The sequence below is a fragment of the Rhipicephalus sanguineus genome, chromosome 6 (genome assembly GCF_013339695.2).
Source record: "Rhipicephalus sanguineus isolate Rsan-2018 chromosome 6, BIME_Rsan_1.4, whole genome shotgun sequence".
NCBI lineage: Eukaryota > Metazoa > Arthropoda > Arachnida > Ixodida > Ixodidae > Rhipicephalus > Rhipicephalus sanguineus.
Genome location: NC_051181.1, coordinates 98971868 through 98992818, shown reverse-complemented (window position 1 = coordinate 98992818; position 20951 = coordinate 98971868). Strand labels below are relative to the sequence as shown.

Genomic DNA, 20951 nt, shown 5'->3' with positions numbered 1-20951 from the left:
ACATGTACCAACTGACCCTTCAAGACAACCCTCTGCAATTAAAGGAGTAATTAATCTACTGATAGTTTTAGGAAATTATTTAAGTGCAGATATATGATAAAAATATATTGAGGCATATGATGCAAAGCATCAGATGATAGTCTAAAGAGAGAGGGTGAATGCATGCGAGTTTCTCTGCTAATGAACCTTTCAAGCAATCCCAGAGAGCCCCGCGGGAGCGTGGCGCACTATGGGAAAAGTTTGTACATCGAGCGAGCCGGCCGTTCGGTCGCCCGCGGCTCGTGGTGCCGTGGGAGCACGAAAGAAAGGAACGTACACGTCGCGGCTTGTTATATTCTTACATCGTAAAAGACTACACTTATCCAAAAGCATCTGCCTGTATATATACACATGAAATGTGAAAGGAATAACACAGTCAGTGTAGGTATTGCCGAGCGTATGTATATCGGACGTAGCAGTTAATCAATATGTGCGTTATCGCGTGCCGATGCCGTCACGACGTTCGTTTGTCAATAATGTGAGCGGAACACCGAATTCATGTTTAGTGTATGAATACTTGAAAGGTACTAATGCGAATGTGTCGTATTGAAATGCCATAGAATTTTCCGCCTCAGCATTTGGTGTCATGAACACTTTTGCGCTTGCTCACTGCGTTTAGCCGTTATGGCGTATTTGAAAGATAATTTCAGTGTTAGAGACTCATCTTGCGCACGACTACACTACTACGGCATGCATTCCACCTGCGAGGAAACACGTGAAAGTGCAACCAGCGTTTCTAAAATGCAACAACTGCAGTTAGTATCAACGAAGGCGCTAGAATCTTATCTTTTTTTTATATACACGTATATGCGGTGCGAGCGACGCGCACGCAGCCTAATTAGTCTCGAGTACTCTGAAATATCACAACCTCACCTTGCGCTCGTCGACAGTGCCGATGGAAGTTGATTCCAAGTGGATGCGCGAATTGCATAGACCGCTCCTGGACTTCATCTAGGAAGCCACGTTGTATCGTTTTATTTAATTTTTGCTGCAGGGCTGGGGGTCTCAAACGTGACTCGCACGTGACTGACTTCGTCCCATCCTTTTATCGGTCATCTCTAGAACGGACGAAGCCTCAAAGGGGTCAAGAAGAAACTGCGCACAGGCAAAAACCGGACGTATGCACTAAGGGATGAGAAAGGCAAAGTCACTATCAATATGGATAGGAAAGTTAAAATAGCTGAGGAGCTTTACAAATATCTGTACAGTAGCCAGGACAACGAGGACGATAACGTAAGAAGCAGGCCAGAGGAATCGGACAACCCACCTGTAATGACATGGGAAGTAAAGAAATCTTTGGAGGGAACGCAAAGAGGCAATTGCCGCTGGTTAGGATCAGGTATCATCAGATCTGTTGAAAGACGGTGGACAGACTGTTTTAGAAAAACTTGCCACCATGTATAGATAGTGTCTCATAAAGATGAAGGTACGAGAATCTTGGAATTATTTCAAAATCACCTTAATTCATAACAAAGACGACGTCAAGGGCTTGAAATATTACATGCCGCTCTGCTTACTGTCCGTTGTCTACAAGCGATTTAAAAATATAGCAAGATTCCGTACACGCTACTCGACAATAAACAGATTCTCACGATCAATCAAGTGATAGAGAAATGCGCGGAATATAACCAACCCCTACATATAGCCGTCAGAATTACGAGAAGGTATTTGATTCGGTTGAGATGGCAGCAGTCATTCAGGCACAACGGAATCAGGGCGTCGACGAACCGTATATAAAAATACGGAAGAAATCTTAGATTTAGGTGCACGTTAAAGAACCCTAAGTGGTCAATAATTCTGCAGCACTCCAATACGGCGTCCCACATAATCATATCGTGGTTTTTGAGAAATTAAACGCCACTAGTACTATAACTACTAATAACAATAATAACAATTATTATATATAAAATATAGAAAAACTGATTGATTGATTGATTGGTTATAAAATAATAAAAATTATTATTATTATTATTATTATTATATTATATTATTTATTATATTATTATTATATTATTAGTATTATCTGTAGTAGTAGTAGTAGTAGTAGTAGTAGTATTACTAAGGCGTGAAAATGGTAGAAGTTGGTTTATGTAAATTGCATACCACAAATGAAAGCTTGAATCATTTATATTAAACCTGTTTTCTTGTTTCCACGGTGTGCATCGGTTAAACCGCACTCGTATTAAGCGCCTCCAGTCGGGTTGTGGACATCACAACTTGCAATCTCACTGCAAAAAATATATATACAGAGACCAGGAGGAGCCATTTCTTTACTGTTACACCGCCAAAATACAGACACCGCCAAAATACGGACACACTGCGCTGTAGCTTTTCGGATGCGACAGCAGCCCCAGAAGATGGCCTAGCGAAAAAGCAAGCAAGATAGAGGAATATCATAGCCTTCTCCCTTATATCTCGATTTTTTTATCCTGCGGCAAGAGCATGCGTAATTCCGAAGTATCCATGTGCGCATTCCACATGGATACTTCGAATTATTGATAAGCAGTGCTTGTGATGGAACATGCAAATATTAATTTAGGCAGAACTCTGTGAGTGACACTCCCGCATTATGATGACGCGTGTGTACGAGGTTTTTTCATGCATTATTTTTGTTGCCCCCAAGCGGCCTACGTAAACAATACTACTTTAAAGGGGCCCTGCAACACCTTTCTTTGTTATATTGGAATAGTCCCATTATTGACGTATGGACTCTTCACGAGCCATATGCCGCAAAAATTTTTCGAATCCGTCAAGTCTAAGTGGTGTTACCAAATTATAGAGATCACGTTCCGCAGCTTCTCTCTAAACTTAACGCAGCGAGCGCGCGGAAAGCTGCGCGCGGCGTGAGGGGAGGGAGGGAGGGCGGAGGTGCGGGAGGCGACGTCCAGCGCCGGCGGCATTTTTTTCATTTTTTTCTCTTTGGCGTCTCGGCGCAACCACGTGGTCTGTGCCGCCACTTCCGGTCGGCTTGCGTCGTTCTCGTCGAGCGGAGTCGATCGCGCTGTGTATCGCGCGTGCTTGAAAACTGCGCGTCGGTTTGGTAATGTTGGGTGTGCACCTCGAACGCCGTAGTGTTTTCATCGCTCTGCCAACCATGGAAGCAAAACGTGCGCGCTCGTTTGAAACGAATGACAGTGCTGAGATCGGTTTGGCCTACTCCGATACACCGCCTCGTAAGACGGCACTGGCAGACGACCCCGAAGCGCCGCCATTACCGGACGCCAGCATTGTTATCGGAGACCGCTGCGCCCGTGCCTCGGTCGGTCGTGAGAACGTGCGCGACGATGCAGTTCTCAGCTGACGAGGCAACACTCGAACGGCTGCCACTCTCACGGAACGGGCGATGGTCAAAAGCACAGAAATATTCACGTTTTCGCCATGCGCATGGCGAAGAAAACGGAACCACGCAACTACGAGCAGACGAGCTGTCGGTGAGACCGGAAGTGCTAATATTAATGTTTGTTCGGTGTTTTTAACGCGATAACATAATATAAAACATACATATTATCTACTTACTGAACTCAAATTAACAACGAAAGTATAATGAGGGTGTTATCGTGATTTATAAATCAGCAATGGTGGAACTGCCGACAATCGCGTCAATTTTGACTAATCCATCATTTGTCGAGAGAAGAGGAAGCGATTTCAGCTGACTTTGAGAATTTATTGTAAATTCCAGGCCGTGCCATCGCTATATATTTGGCTCGCGTGTTCTCCGGGAGCCTCGACTACCGATCGGCAGCGCTTTTTGAGCATGCTCGAAAAAGTGTTGCAGGGAACCTTTAAGGGTCTTTACGTGCCATAAACCACCAGTCACTATCGCCAAGCTGCAGTGGGAGATTCTGTGATAGGTTTAAACACCCGGGGGTCTAGAACGTGCCATATAACAGATCTAAGTAAGCATGGTTCTTGCATTTCGTCCCCGCCGGAATACGACCGCGTGGCAGGGAATGAACACGCGACCTCGCTACTCAGCAGCGCCACACTTATCAGCCAATTGCTTCCACGGCGTTGGCGGCGTCAACAAAAAATCATCACGTGATGACATCGCGATGGGACGTTATTATGACGTCACACATTCCCAAGATTACGTAATTCTAACGGCATGATGACGTCACATAACGTGACTTCATCACATGACATTGTCGCATTGCACTGCCTCTGTGATCGGTTGGCGAATCACAGAGGCAGTGCAAAACCACGTTAGGTGCAGAAAGCTTTTGCACGAGGGTCTGGCAGAACAGACAATCGAATGACGACAAGAAGAAAAACTTTCACCTTCGAGTCGTCTTAGTCTAATGCATAAGGGGCCCAGTGCGTTTTTTTTTATACGAATGATAGGCCTTGTCTACGAGAAGCTCTTCTCGCGAACGTAGTCACGAGGCGTGCGCTTTCGATCTTTCCTTGGCATGGCACGAGCCCACGCTTCCAAGCTCACCGGGTCACTAGGAGCTTTGAAAATCACAAGCCATACAACACTGCCCTCTTAATTAATGATATTACTTAGCACCCTCTAGTGTTTATGGCGTTACTTTACGATTGAGACGAAGGCAATGAGTGATGCGAGGGAAACCGAAGAATTTCATCATATAAGATTTCTGACAAATTCGGTCCATCACATAGCAGGCGAATATCGTGTCTACTAAGTATGAAAATAATCAAAAAGTAGGCCATGCATTTAAGAGGGGGGTCACACTTTCTGCGAGATGTGAGTCGCGCACTGCAACACACTGCTTTCAGGCGTCATTGACTGCAGCACGTGGCTTCAGTTAGCTCCCATTGCGAGAAGCTCAATGCGGCCACTCTAGAAGCCCCACGAACCAACCCAGAAAAAAAGTGGGGCTCATCACCTAAGAAAAACAGAGTATGTACATTGCCTACGGTACGTAACGAAATGCAGGGAAAGAACTCCGCTTGCAGACTTGCAGACCATCGCCGTGGTATAGGTAAGGCCTGCCTTAATAATATCCAGGATTTAACGTCCCAAAACCACGATATGATTATAAGAGACGCCGTAGTGGAGTGCTCCGGAATACTTGACCATCTGGTGTTCTTTAACGTGCACTAACATCGCACAATACACGGTCCCCTAGCATTTCGCATTCATCGAAATGCGACCGCCGCGGCCAGGATCGAACTCGGGGCCATATTTACTGCTCCACCGAGGCGGACAAGGCCTGTGTTGACAGCAATGTTTACCTTCTGGCAGCACGGTAACAGGCCAGTTCAATGCCTTGCAACTGTTATAATAGTGGGTACACCCCGCTATTGTAAGAGTTGCACACACACTAGCGATGTGCATGTGTGCTTCTTTTCGTTTTCTGTCCCCTCTCGGCGCGCTTTTTCACGCTCAACAGTGAACTAATTGACTAAAAAAAAAAAAGAAAGATATTCGTGGAAGGTTGCTCAGTTGCCTTTAACCAACTTTCAGTGTAATCCACTATTGAGAAACATCGCCTCGTGAGGTGCTACGTTGGTCTATCGGGTAAACAAAGGCACGACACAGAGAATAAGCATAAAACGGCTTTTCGAGAACTTCCACGTCACTTGCGAACATAAGCAAAAGGTTTTCAACTCGTAATGAAAATATTAAATGGGGTCCTGACGAGAGACTTTTTTAAGGAAACTTTACCATGTAAAAATAGAAACAAGCTATTTTGCCAGAATAAAACTGGCGCAAGAACCGGGTTTCAAGCAGCGCACTGCAATTCTACAGACCAGCATATGTAATAATTGTTGAGGTTTAGCGTCCCAAACCCCGATATGATTATGAGAGACTCCGTAGTGGAGGGCTCCAGAAATTTCGACCAACTGAGGTTCTTTAACATACACCTCAATCTAAGTACACGGGCCTCTAGCGTTTTCGTCTCCATCGAAAATATGGCCTCCGCGGCCGGTATTCGATCCCGCGACCTGCGGGTCAGCAGTCGAGCACCTTATTCACTAGACCACCCTGAAGGGTTGAGATCAGCATAGGCAGTCAAACAAGAAGGCGGGTTTTCACGATACTTTTATATCAGTCTAATCTGTTCATCCCTCTTTCACCAACACTTAGCGGAGAGGAAAACGCGGCCTGGGTAGCATGTCATTAGCATAATGAATTCGGTGATTTCCGGCGTCTTTAGTTATCGACTAAAACGCGTTCTTAGGCTAGTTGGTGCATGGTCTGACAAAAATTTGGAGGCACAAAGGAACGAGGACAAGAAATGACAGGATGGTGCCAAACTAAAAACTGTTTTATTGGAAAGAACATGGCATTCCAGGTAGCTTCACGCGCATGGGCGAGTCACATTGACAATCACGGTAACAGAATGACAACCTACTTTGAGTTATCAAGACTTGTCTAAAAAGTGCAATTGGTTGCGATATAAATTCAAGGAAGGCACAGTAACACATTGAGCACCCTTATTATTTATACAATTCTCTGGCCACCTGGTTTCGAATTTTCCCAAGCACCCTGGTTTCGAAAAACCGGGGCGCGCATGCGCAGGACTTGCAGTGCGAAGGCAAGTGTAAACCAGATACATTGTTAAGGGAGGCTTCATGCTCCATTAATCGGATATTTAAACATCGACCAGTGTGGCCGATGTATGTCCTACCACAGTTGAGGGGTATTTCGTAAACCACCCCAACTACGCATGGGCAATACGGTTTTACATGCTGTATGTCACAGGCGGCCTTATTGTTTTTCTCAGACACACGGGCGCATAGCCGCGGGAGCTTGTTAGGGGCGCTGTTGAAACTAAGGTGACTTTAGTAAAATGATTCTTTTTAAGAAGATCATTGAACAATATTGTGCTTGCAAAGGTATTGTTGCTTTACCTTTGCTGGTAATTGAGCTTTAAAGAAAAATGTCTGTGAGCAGCGAAGACGGCAAGACGCCTTGTAAAAGCGCAAAATATTGAATTCATAAATTGAGGCCAACTGAAATTAGGGACGGCAAGCGTCTGTCTACACATTTTGAAACCCGCGATCGTCATCACCGCCTCACAAGCTTGTATTTTCTGGAAGTTAGGTTTTTTCACACTACAAAAACAGCAGTGCTAAAGGACCGTTCTTGCTTTAGAACTTTTAAGAAACCCGTGGGAGCCAACAACAATATAATCGGACGAAATATATGAAGAGGCAGGGGATGCGAAGAAGGGCAACACGCTCTTTCGAGAGCTCGTCGTTATCAAGCGCAGCCAAGCGACATGCAAGCCTCCTTTCATTGCAACAGAACTGCTGATTCATGGTCGAGCAGCCCAACCGGCCGCTCGTTGCATGCGCTGCGGTTATCAGTCGTCGATTTAGGTTCGCGCTCGCTGCTTGTAGCGGATATCGTCGTCGCGTTTTTTTTTAATGTATTGTGGTTTTTCTCGATTCGCGCGACTACGGCAAGCGTCATCGCGCGAATTTTGAACGTTGAAGGTCCGTACGCCACGTGGTGTGAAAAAAGGTGAACTAAAAGCGATGTCCCGAATTCCTGGGTATGATCTTAAAAAGACCCGAGGGATGTTCTGTCATTGTACGTTGCTGTACTAATATGTTACAAATGCAGAAAAAAAGAAAAACTTGGTTTCATCACAAACTCCTTCCTTAAATTGCGCGCGTGTTCTCCTTCTCAATCGATCTGCTATATCCGGTCCAAGCATCGCATTGAATCGAAAGCAAAGTTGCCCTAACCATTTCAAGCCCTGATATGAATAAATGTTCTTCTTCTTCTTCTTCGGCTTCCGTAAACGCGTTCACTTCACATAACCTGTTCCGAAGAAACCAACAGCTCTGCTGGCATGCGTAATGAAATTCCTGCCACCATTCTAAGAAGAAGACCACGCTTGCGCACTGGAATTCTCCGCTTAACTCCAATCCTCGCCCTAAGAACCTTGAATCATTACTCCAGCTACAACTCCCATCCAAGATTTCTCGACGTGACGCTACAATGCTGTGCCGGTTGTGGATCGGTGTAGCGTTTACTAACTCATTCAGCCATCGCATTGGCATGGCCGATTCATCCATGTGCGAAAGCTGCAATTGTATAGAGACTACTGAACATCTCTTGTGCCACTGTGCCCACTTTGATGAAGATCGCCCGGATTCTCCAGTGTGCCTTGGATAGACTGGATGAACGTCCCTTTAATGAAGCAAAGATCTTAGGAGACTGGTCGCGCAGCATATCAGCCCAGAAAGCCACACGAGCCCTACTGCGGTACTTGAAAAGAACCCTATTGAGCGACCGCCTGTGAAACTCGGCACTGTGTGTGTGATGTGACATGTGTCTATCCTTCTCTCTCTCTCTTTTACTCCCCTATTCCCCCTCCCCATGTGTAGGGTAGCAAACTGGACGCATTGTCTAGTTAACCTCCCTGCCTTTCCTACATTCCTTCTCTCTCTCTCTCTGCCACCATTCTAGCTTTTTTTTTTTGTTCGGTGGCAGAAGCAAATTATTAAGAGGCGTCAAAGTATAATGCAGGCACGTCGCCGTCCAGGCTTCTGTCGCACCGCAAAGCTATAAACTGGAGCGCGCAGCTCTAAAAAAGTATAGACCATAAGCTGAAATGTTCATTTCGATGAACCCGATTAACGAGATAGATATATAGACTCAAAAACCTAGACGCAAGCGCCGCGCGCTATATAGCATGCCTGGTTTGCCTCAATGCTCTCGCAGGACCATATACGACGTGTCCATGCCATGCATGCAGTGTTGCTTTCGCAGACGTTCGCCCCCAACACGATATCTCAGCTCCCGACGTATACGGCTCTATGGTCTACGATCGCCGGGTACCGGCGAATATACCACACTATAGCGGCAGTGCACGAAGCACTGGCGAGCGCTACCGGGGTCTTCTGTTCTGTCGCAGCTACATATATTGCTCATCGCACCCCCTACGCCCCCCCCCCCACCCGCCCCCACTTCGCTGACGTGTGACGTATTTATTTTGTCGCGTGACACCCATGCCCCCACGCGTGGTAGAGTTCACTCGCTGCGACTCCGTCCGCCGACAGTGTTCAACTCGCAATTTGGTAACGAGACACTGCGCGGCTGTTGAAGAAGCGGGCTCCCTTCCGCCGGCGGGTTGTAGATGGTCTTTTGATTCATTCGTGGCTCCGCCGCGCGCCGTTTCATGTGCTCGGGAAATTTCGCTCGTGCAGTCTTGATCACACTAGATGACACGTTGCGTGTGCGCGCGCCTTTTTTACGCGCGCTGTTTTGCTTTCGCGGCTGCCAACGCCGTTACGGTGCCTGGCAGAAGTGTTCGTTTCAAAGGGATCTTGGCGGCTTCGCCAGAGGGCGTGAGATTTGGCCCCGCGTTCGTATGTAGGGTCGGCTTCGTTTTGCAGCTCTCAGCGAGCTGAGGATGCTGAGGATGATTTCGGTGCAAGTGCACGGTTTCGCGCCTGCGACGTGTCGCAGTGCTTGACACTTCGCTAAATACATAGCGCTGGTTTCCTTCTCGAATACCCTCTAAGCGTTTACCCGTATGCATGGAGGGGTATCGATGCAGTGGCGTTGGTGATTCGAGTCGACGGAAGCGTGGAAGCAGGGCAGTGACATTTGAAACGCGGCTGAATGTGGCTGATTGAAACCGCAATCGTAGCATGGGATTGTTGGTGTACCGAGGAGCTTTACTTCAAAAGTACAGTCGCGCTCAATGTGACTTGGCAACACGAGAACACGTGGCCTCACGAGCCCCAAGATGTTTCTGCTAGCCCTTATTTCCACAATTATAAACGCTGTTCTCTCACTTAGGGATGATCCCAGATAAGGAACGATCATTTTGTTGTGGAAATGAGGGTAAGTTGAAGCCATACGCACTCTTTGAGCTCGTGGGGCCACGCGTTTCGTGTTCCAAGTCATATTGATTGCGACTGTGCACGTGGTATATTCCCCATGTTACCCTTCTCCCTGATTTGCGTATTCCCGTGTTCTTCACTGCAATCAACTGTGTGGGTTTTAGTCGCTAGGGTGAATTTTTCTTCTCCCTATATCGATTGTTTAATGTGCTGTATTTTTTGTGCAAGGAGAGGTATGCCGTAAACTCTGTCTACTGAAAGGGCTCGCACGGCGACGCATACTGCGGAATGTATCAGTGACGCACTTTATTAAATATAAGTATGTACATCTTTACGAGAGGACAGAGGGGCTATTTGTCGTATTAATATACTCTAGTACTACGATAAGCCACTGCTTGAGTGTTTTTGCCTGCGAAACTTGGGCAAACAACTTGGCCGCGATCGGTGATAAGACTTCTCCTCAGCCTATGCGTTTAAGTAAAGTACAGGCACATTGTAAACAGAGGCAGCGTTCCAGGCAAGGTATATAGTTAACCTCTCTGCCATTGGCTACGCCAATGGCAATGAGGCGAACTATATATATATATATATATATATATATATATATATATATATATATATATATATATATATATATATATATGCGCACACCTACAAATGCACACACAGACATACATGAAGGGTGGTTGAATCCCCCGCAAAAAAAAAAAAAAAAATTCTGGCTGCGCCCCTGCTCTTTGCTTTTCCAACATTCCCTCCCCACCTCGATTCTCTCTCTCTGAAGGTTCACTACGCTGTCGCAAAACATCATAACCTGCGTATACCTCTCGAGACTGGTGTTAGACAGGCTATTTAATGCATAGGGCGGCTAACCAGTGGTATCCTGGAATTACAGAATGGGGGCCAAAGAAAGGAAAGCACATCGTGTGTTTTTGGTAACAGTAGTACAATGACGTTGTAGAAGGCGTCTCCGATTTGTGTGCCGCTGATAATTGATTGTTCTTTGCTTGGTTCGATCAGATTCGTTATTTTGTTGCTTGCCTATAAAAAAGAAATCGCGCCGTCAAATGCATCGGGAGCACATGAGTGAGTTCACGCAAAGAAAGCCGTCGACATCTCCTAAGTGTTCCAAGTTGGGCAGGTTCGTAAACATGCATGGCTTCAAATGAGTAGCGCATAAAAAGCGGCAGCAGAAGGAGACGTAGAGTCTTCGTAGTCGTAGAGATTAGCGCTTGTCCTGTCTACGTCTTTATGTTTTGCTTCCGTTTTTGATGCTCTACTCGTTTGAAGCTCCTGAAGTCCACGATTGAATGCGTGACGTTTTGCTCCTCGTGTGGTAGTTGGCATCACGTGTGGCATGATACATGGCACCAATTTCTTCCACACATATTCAGTAGCAAAAAGTAATAAAAGAACAAACAAAAATGTTAACTAATGCGAGCCTCCGCTTTACTTAGTTTCCCATGTTGCTCAAAGTCGTATTGCACTTCCGGTTTCTGACACGCTCTTATGATACGAAACTCCTGCACCCTCAGCAGCAGTGCCTCTCCTCGCAAAATGCTTCGAGCTCGCATTCTGCTGCCCCGCAACGCCTTTCTACAAGCGCACGAATTACACGGTCGACGTCCTCGTGATGGAAAACAGTCTGAACCAACCGAAGAGCTTCAGAAAAAAAAAAAGTGCGCGGAGAAGTCTAACGACGTGTCTGACGATTCACCATAAATATTAGGGGTTCCCCGCGAAGGAACGATGTCTGTCCATAGCGTGCGTCGCCTCGATGCGAACTCGAAACCGCCGATGGGCGGGTGTTGGTCGTAAAAAGAATGGCGAGCTACAGATCACTGCCAAAATGCGTGCAGTGCCTGGGGGAAGCGTAAACGACGCTCTGTGCGATGCATCCTCCTCCGCACGAGCTCGGCTGATCGACTGCTAGGCTCCTTTTAATGGAATATTAAAAATAAACCTTAAGTTAGAACGTCTCATGCACATACGAAGCTGAACACAAGAGGAAGGGGTGATGAAAAAGTGCTGTATGGGGCTGGTTGATACTTTATTGCATAGAACGAAATGGAAGAGGTCTTAAGACAGGACCAAGTGTAGATGACGTACACAGTCGTCTGTGCTGTGTATCTGTCGTCATCTCTTTCACCTGTCTTTAAGCACTGTTCGCATCGTATTTCATAAACGTTGGTGAACAACGGTGCTACTCGCAATTGAAACTTTACTAAGAAACCATCCAAATGAATAGAACCTCCACGTTAAATATGTTAAGCTACGTAAAGTGAGCGCGCGCTTTAGCCTGCTGTCCACCATTACCAGGCTGGATTGGTTAAGTGGGGAGTGTGTTGCTGTAGGTGTTTTTTATAGGTATACGAAAGCTGCAATATTCCTAAAGCAACGCAAAATTAAATTTTGGGAAGAAGTAACCTAGAAATTATCGCCTTCCCAGAGCGACCACGATGGCAAAATTGTCTGCTGATATTTTTGCAGTCTCATTCATGTCTTGCGGCTGACAAATTCTAGAAAGGAAGCTTAGACCTTCAATTCATTGACTAGTAATCATTGTAAATTTGTTTATTTCAATATATACAAGAGTTCCAGCGGACACCATTAGCTGAAAGCTAATGCAGAAAACAGCTTGACTGAGCCCATGGTCCCTTACTAGCCATGCATGGTGGTTGTATAAAATTATGTTAACATTGTTAGGAAATAAAAAAAATAAATATTTTTATAAGTGCTCGAACAAGACAGCACAATCGGCCGTTAGAGATGGCACGAAACGATTACATGACTACAGAATTGTGCGAAGGCAAGCGTACTGTTGTACCGGCTCTGCTGCCCGTAAAATGTTACAAACACTGCTCCAACTGAGCCAACGATCACGTGTGGCACTTATGGGACATTATAGTCGAAAAAAGGAAAGAGCTTCTCGAAAAATGTATCCGCTCAGTTTTCGTCTCCTCGTTGCTAAGATGACAGAGAGATTCTGTTACGCGCCGTCGCTCGCGAGTGCCGAAGAAAAATATCGCTCCGACCTCATCACTTGCTGCAACACGCAGTGCGGGACATACGAACTCGGTCACGCGCACTTTCCATCTTCCCGGCGCACCCAGAAACGTTAGAGCCTAAGTCATGTCACGGTGCAATGGCAACCGAACTCTTCGATCATCTCCCACAACATGAGCATCATCGCAGCGTGTTACAGGAACATTTCTCTCTCTTTTCTTTCTTTTTCTTGCTCATTGCTTAGGATCGGTTAAACGTATACTGCAACGAAACACATCGCACGCCGTGAGAATCACCTCCGGTTAAGTGTAGACTATTTTAACGGGTGAGTTTTTGTGCCGCCATATTGGGCTGTTAACCTTGCCGCTTTGTGTCTTGAATAAGTAAGCGAACAGCGATACGGCGGTCGTATACACATGGACACGCGTTCGACGTTTCCTGACCTCATCAATTCACGTCGCGAGGCGCAAAAATAAGAAAACATTCGTTTAACAGCCCAAGGTGGCGGCGCCCATATGTCAAACGTAAAATAGTCTATAGATATCGCAATCCGGACACTCGTAGCCGAACTGCAAACTTGCACGAGAGATTAGAACGCGTAATAGAATTATGAGCAATATTTTGCTGGTCAGCTTAAAGTTGATCATATTAGGATGAGATATAGTGCGACCTATAAATGAAGATCCCGTGAGTTAGCATGGAGTGCCTTAGCTTATAAAGATTTCCCAGTCTGGCACAAGTTTCTACAGGTGCGTTTTTAGATTGTTCGGCAAAATAAGTTTGCCTTCCAGCGTAAATTACTACTACGCGGCTTAACAATGGCATTGTCTTTGAAAACGCGACGAAGTGTACGCATAAAAATTTCTTTGATTTGCACCGAGCTGAGTATCTCGGAACTGGTGCTATATATAGTTCGAAGATTCTTACCTAGTGGGCGTGCCTTCGGAAACCGCAGGCTTCGATTCTTCAGTCGCGAACTCGTGCTCCACAGTGCTCGGGTAAATGTTAATCACCTTACTTTGTATCCTGCCACTGCAGGTGGCGGAGTGTGCTATTTCTTGCTTTTTTTAATGTTTTGTTCTTTTAGACTGTTCAACACTTTACGCATCATGGCAAGTTTTATTGCTCTTATATAAATTTAGAGTGTCCATAGCACCGAAATGCCTCTTCCCTCACCGCGCTCCTCTTTGTGTAATGCCCCGTAGAGCGTTAAAGTGACATTAAAGTGAAACAAGGAACTAGTTTAGACCGATAAATAATACTCTGAAAACTCTAGGGCCGCTAATTGCACCACCATAGGTTTACTAATAAATGAGAACATCAATGTCAAAAGCTCCAATTTTAAGTTTCCCGAAGAAATCTCCGGCGGTGACGTCGCGGATTTCAAAGTGTTTTTTGCATTTTGGCCTCATTGGCTCGACGAAATTTCCTGAAACTTGGTATGTTCAATATCTGGCTCACTCAGAAAACAATGAACTTAATTTTTACCGATTCGGAAGCGCGTAGGCCCTTGTAGACGCCATCAAAATCAATGACGTCATGACGACTTGGTGCAGGAACTTCGAGGTGGCGCCGCCACCCGCATATTTTATTTTTGTGCGTTTGCTCACTTATCCAGCGCCTTCTCGCAGGAAGCGTGGTGCACTTGGTAACGTGAAAAAGTAATTTACTAATACGAGAAAAATCGTTTTTCTCTTCAGTGTCCCTTTAAGGTAAACAAGATAATAGTCTTTTAGCAAGTTACGGAATTACGGTACGGAATTACGACACGCTATTACCGTACCGCTACTCCTTTCTCGCTCGTTGTGCTTTAGCCGCACCCAGTTTCAGTGACAGTGCGTCCTCCGAACAGCAGGTTCCTAGTTAACAATGCGTAGGCTGAGAGGCAACAATGAGGCGTGGCAACCCCAAAGTAATTTCTGAAGATGCATTTGTGGTGCTGGGTTGCCTTCACTGGAATTAGAAGCGGCAAAAGCACAATTATTGAGCGAAAAAGGATACCGTAATTCCGTACCGTATTTCCGTAACTTGCTAAAAGGCTCTAATAACGCAGTGCTGTAAAAGCGTACACATTTACCGTAATTTGTCATCTGCCAACTCGAGTAATCTACCTCTGGTAGTAGAATTAGGCGGCGCGCGAAAATCACTTATAAGAAGGTCGTCAGCATTAGTAAAAAAAAAAAAAAAGGACACGCAGCAGTTGGCACGGCACGTTCCGACAACTTCGAGCCTTTTGACACGGAGGATGAAATCTGATACACACCCGCAAGCGCACCCTGGTGTTTCTTTACGGAGTTTTGGTGGCACACGATATGGAGGGCTCGTTTTCGAAGTTGATGGATGAGCGTCGGGCCCATTTTCTTATGATTTTTTGCTTTCTGTGTCTTTCCAGCGGCTGACATGGAGATGTATTCGAACGAGAGCCGCGAGTGCGTCAACTGCGGCGCCATCTCGACGCCCCTGTGGCGCCGTGACGGCACGGGCCACTACCTCTGCAACGCGTGCGGACTCTACAACAAGATGAACGGCGCCCACCGGCCGGTTACCAAGACGCCTCGAAGAGTGGTGAGCAGACTGGTGAGCAGGCTGGCTCGCACTCTCCCTCTCTCTTCCCTATGCGCGTTGCACGATTGCTTTGTGTGCGATACAGCAACAGTTACAACAGTAACAACAACAACAACAACAACAACAACAACAACAACAACAACAACAACAATTACACAGTCCACAGTGATATTCCTTGGTGAGAAGGAGCAAGGCACACAATCCCTTAAGCGTTCCTTTAAGATGGCTAGAAAGCGAAAGCCATCTTCTTACTTTTGGTATGAGGGCATCGCGACCCGGACGGAGGACTAGTCCGGGTCGCGCTGCCCGCATAGCATAAGAATGGACCACAGGCAGCCGCACGTTAATAACGTCATCAGTTCTTCCCCGCCCGAACTACCAACTTACCCAGCTCGCCGCTTTAATTCTTCCTCTTCTTTCTTTGCTTCTTTTCCTCCTCAGTCAATTGTACTGATCTTCACCCATCGTACTCGTATTCGTTTCCCTTTGACTTTTATTGCTTCGTTGCAGTGCTGCCTTTTGCAAAATTATTTTGACCGACACTTGTAAACATAGCGTGTGTGTGTGTGTGTGGGGGGGGGGGGGTTGAAGTTTTACCACAGCGGTCCTCCCCTTCCTCAGTCGGTCGATTGCGAAGGAAAACAAGCGTGGCAGTGAATGCAAGAAATGAAAATGCAGCGATGACGTGCTTCTGATAGCGCCCGGCCTTAAGTCCCCGGCTCTCCAAGGCTAAAGGCGGAAAGCAAAGTGTTCTTGGACACACACACACGCACGCACGCACGCACGCACGCACTCACACACACACGCACGCACACCTGTACGAGTGCCTGTGCATATTTCTGTGCAATGTGAGCTGGAACACTGAAATTACCTGGTCATAACGGCTAAGCGCAGTTGGCAAGTGCGAAGTATTCCTGACACTGAATGCTCAAACGGAAAACTACATCAATTCAGTACATCACATTCACAGCAGTAGTATATCACAGTTCAGCATTTCAAGCCTACATCTCTTCCCGTCAACATCTGTCACCGTGGCAATGTTGGCGATGCGTCACGCCTTCTCCCTTCAGGGTTATCATACTGAAAATTGTGAAACAACGCTTTGCTGTTGAATTCGCCGTTCTGTCAGCTCCGATTGGCTCAGAGGGCCGCTCTTGATTCCCTGGAAAATGCCGCTATTACAGCCATTGACAACATGGAGGAATTAGATGATGTGCAGTATGTAATGTACCTTTAGTATTCGAAATATCTGAGCAGTTCATTCTTGAATAGCTAAGAGCGCCAGCCGCGTATGCGCGTGCGTCGATGCGCTCGCAACCGCGGTTGCGGAAGCCGCGAAGCTGACAAGCGCTCAGCGAAGGCGACACTATACGCTGTCCAAACACTTCGCACGGCGCGGCTTGCGTGTGAAACCGAAACCGATCGCGGCCCGCACAACAGTTTGTCTTTGTCCCGACCCGGCCCGCCGTGAGTGATGACGTTGGCTTTCGCCGACGCGAGGCTTGCGTTGCGCCGATCCGTTATTATCTTGTCTCCCCCCGGCGGCCATCTGTTATGAGCGCGCTATCGCGCTGTTGCTCGTCTGGGAGTCGATTTGTCGAAGTTTATGCTTGCCATTAGGGCGAACGGCCTCGCTAAAGCGCTTGCTTCTCGTCTAATCGTCGCACTCTGATAGACGCGATAGAGCTGTGCCATTAGACGAGCACTGAAGAGCATTCCACGCGAGGCCGATTCTGTAGCGGCGTGCGCTTAATTAAAACTGCGCTCAGCAATAGAGCCTATCTCTGACTCTTCTAGTACTAGATTGCACGACTATGCGAACACAGTGTTTGTTAGGGTTTGTGTAAGTAATACGCTAATTGAGAGAATTCGTTTAGACGTCTCAATATTATTATGTAGGCAACTTGTAGGTTACGGCTCCCGAGTTATTTCACGGTTGTTCAATACTGCCAATAACCGTTTACAGTAACCTTGCGTAGCAATGTTTCGTTTATAGCGGTAATTCCTTTAGGTTAGGTTATCTTGATGGCGTGCCATAAGAGCACGTTAAAGAACCGTACGTGGCATTTCGCAACCGTATACGAAATTATTTCGGAATTCCTCACTAAAGCACATCGCATTCTCTGATGGCGGTTCTATTACGCAATACTTCGGAATTCGTAATACCTTATCATCGATTTAATCAAATAATTCGGGCCGGGTGAATGTGCCCCAGTAAAGGCTCTCTCGCTCTTTTTTTATTTACAAACGCCGCTATTCCGTTCAAGAAGGGTTACTGAAATCAGGGACGATTCATGAATGGACCACAGCCGCATGTTGGTAATATCACCAGCGCAGCGTTGGCTTGTTATAGAGCGCGCGGTAAAATTGCCACACCCGATAACTTTCGCCTTGGAATCGTCTTAATCGAATGCATAAGTGACCCTGTGAGATTTTGTTAACGAGGTCTTCTATGCTAATCAGCTGTATACAAACTTTACGTTGAAGAATGTGAACGACAATATCCCAAGACAGGGAGAGAACGCATAAAGACAGGTAGGTTAACCTGGGTAGCTTCGGTTGTTGTGTGCGGTTGTGTGCCTGCTAGAGGGTGGGCAAGGATAAAAGCGGAAGAGGCGAGAGAGAGAGAGAGAGAGAGAGAGAAAGACACGAGCAAAAGCTTAACCGTGTACACTGAATAGCGGTAGCAGTAGGTGATAGTGAAGAATTGTGGAGACCCGTATACAGGGTGTTTCAAGAAATGGGTCCGAAAATCCTCAAAAAATAACGTAATATGAAGGCTCGCTGCCTTCATTATTGCTGTTTTAGTAGGAGTTGACATCTTAAGATGGCTAGATACATCGGCGGTGATTACGACGGTGATTTACAGCGGTGATAAAAGTAATGAAGTTAATTAACGTATTAATTAGTGGAGAAAGATGGTCGGGTCAAACGGAAGAATTCGAGCCTTCCTGCATAGATCCCATTGCCGCTTTGAGATTTTCAAAAAGCGGGCACTCGTAATTAGCAGAGTGACGAAATAAATCTGACCAAACGCGCCGGCGAAACTGAAACCAAAAGGTGGAAGAGCGCCACTTTTATATTTTTCTGAGACGCCCAGAATGAGTGAGCGTCGATATCAATCAACGATCGAACGACATCGCTTCGTGTGTCTGCGGGCTGAGTTTGAGATTATTGCACGCGTATGTTGCGCGTACGTTAACGGTTGTACAAGAACTAACACCGATGCAATCGTTGTCGTGAACAATGACGTCATTCCAGTCGTCTACTAATTGCGCTCACTGGCGCTTTGATTTGGGTTTCGCCGGGAAATTCGGTCGAATTTCATTACTCCGCAATAATTACCAGAGACCGTTCTTTCGAAATCTCAAAGCGGCGATGGGCTTTTGACCCCACCGCCTGTCTCCACTAATTAAAAGTTAATTAATGTACTATTATTTAATTATTGTCTTAAATGATGTCTTTAGCCATTCTAAAATGTCTGCTGCTACAGAAGAAATAACCGTCAAGGCAGCAAAGAAATATTCCATTTCCCTTATTTTTCATTATTTTGGGACACATTTCTTGAAACACCCTGTATAGGCCTCAGAAATATTAGTAGGGCCGTAAAGTGCTCTGCGAGAATTCCTTGAAAGTACTGTCTTAGAATATATTGCTCCGATATTGGATGGTCTTCCAGCGTGCAGCAGTAACTTGTTTCGACGATTCGCTTTTTCATTTGCAGTGTACGCAAATTAAAAAGGCCAGCCGCTTATTAAGAATTTTGTGGTTGTTGTGTATACGCAATAGGCTTGTTTTTATAAAGGGAAAGCCTTAATGAACTGTCATGGTTACGAAATTGATAATTTTGCAATTTATTATTCACCGCCAGCCCGTTATTACATATAAAGGCACCTGCGAAGCGTTCTGCGCGTACTTTCTATAATGTTGTTCACTCTGACTGACCTATGTTGTTTTTTCTCTCTCGATGCACGGTTCAGTCTGCGGCGCGACGAGTGGGACTGACGTGTTCCAACTGCGGCACAAACATGACGTCATTGTGGAGGAGGAACAACGCTGGCGAGCCTGTGTGCAACGCCTGTGGCCTCTACTTTCGTCTTCACGGGGTAAGTACACTACATACCAGAGATAACAAAAGTAATAGGAAAAAGAAATTAAATCACACGACTAATTACTTTTTCTAAAATTTTCTTAAGTGTAATTAAATAACACTACAAATCACAGCTGGCCGAAAGTAATGACAGTACATTACCATTACTTTTGAAACGTAATAAAGTTACTTTGAAATTACTTTAACAAAAGCTTATCGTTAATGCACAACTCATGTACATACAATTTGCAATACATATACATTGAAACCTCAGATATCGTTGTTCACTTTTCCTCACTTGATGCTCTGGTACTCAGATTAACTTTTGTTTATTTTATTTCTTTTTTCGGTGAATTTTTTAAGTCATAAAAAAAGCGGATATGCTATATTTTGGTCAAAAGTAAGTGGGAAAGTAATGAGTAATTTTCTTGAAGTTACCCGCTTGAACCGGTTCATTGCATTAATAAATTACCAACCCACAAAAGTAAATCATTACATCACTCATTACAGCAAAAAGTAATTCAATTACAGTGACCTCATTACTGTAATTCGGTTACTGTCAATTCTGCTAAATAGTGATTACGCGCTAAAGCGGAGAGGGGAGTGATTGGAGAGTTTTTAACCGTCTATTGCATTAATTACGATAAAGTCATTTGAAAAATTATTTTCTCGCCTTTTATGATAAGATAGACGAAGAAGGTCATATGCAAAAATTTTCAGATTTATTGTGACTGTTATAATGAAGATACTGGTTTGTGCCAAATATGGCACATCATGCAGATGGGCGAGCGATATTGCTGCCATGGCTGAAAAACAAAATATCACTGATTGAGATTTTTTTAAGGTGATGAGTGGAATGAAGCAAAGCTTTGCTTCCTTTGTTGGAGGCATAATTGAACATTTCACTTAGTGCATCTGATCGCCGATATCTATGTACAAGATGGCCGCTTACACGTTTGTCTGTTCGATGCTGCCATCTTGTTGTACACTCCTGCTGGAATTACCAACCACTGATTTGCAGTTGGGAGCGTCAGTTGCCGAGGAAATCGAAAAAGCTAAATATCGACTTGAACTGGTCGGAACTCGCATAATTTTTCATGAACCCACGCCAATATTGTAACAAAAAAAAATGCCAGGTACTGTTGCTGGCACCTCAGACTTTCGTGAAGTATCTAATTACCCACCACCACAACCTAAATCCTGCACAACAGAGCTGTGCTACACGATCTCAGAGGCTGTGCTTTATTTATATTTGTATTGTGGAGCGCAACAGAGATGGCAGCATATTGCGCATTTCGTCACTGATATTCATACTGTGCCAAATATGACACATACCGGTCTCCGGCTGTATATTGTAGTGGCAAAAGAAATTGAGAAAAGTGATGAACAGCATGAATTTTTAAGGTCACGAGATATCCCAGAATAATGTTTTCATGCTTCTGCAGCGAAAAAAATGGATGCGATAAAAAAATCGCAA

The 20951-nt window shown here is 45.5% G+C and overlaps 1 protein-coding gene across 1 annotated transcript in view; it reads left to right on the top strand.

The window, feature by feature from the left end:
- The window catches only part of LOC119396010 (GATA-binding factor C-like), a 79059-nt gene that overhangs the window by 48399 nt on the left and 9709 nt on the right, over positions 1 to 20951 (top strand). The window contains 2 exon segments of the mRNA XM_049416864.1: positions 15212 to 15384; positions 19365 to 19490. Of these exon segments, the coding sequence (XP_049272821.1) occupies positions 15212 to 15384; positions 19365 to 19490 (299 nt within the window).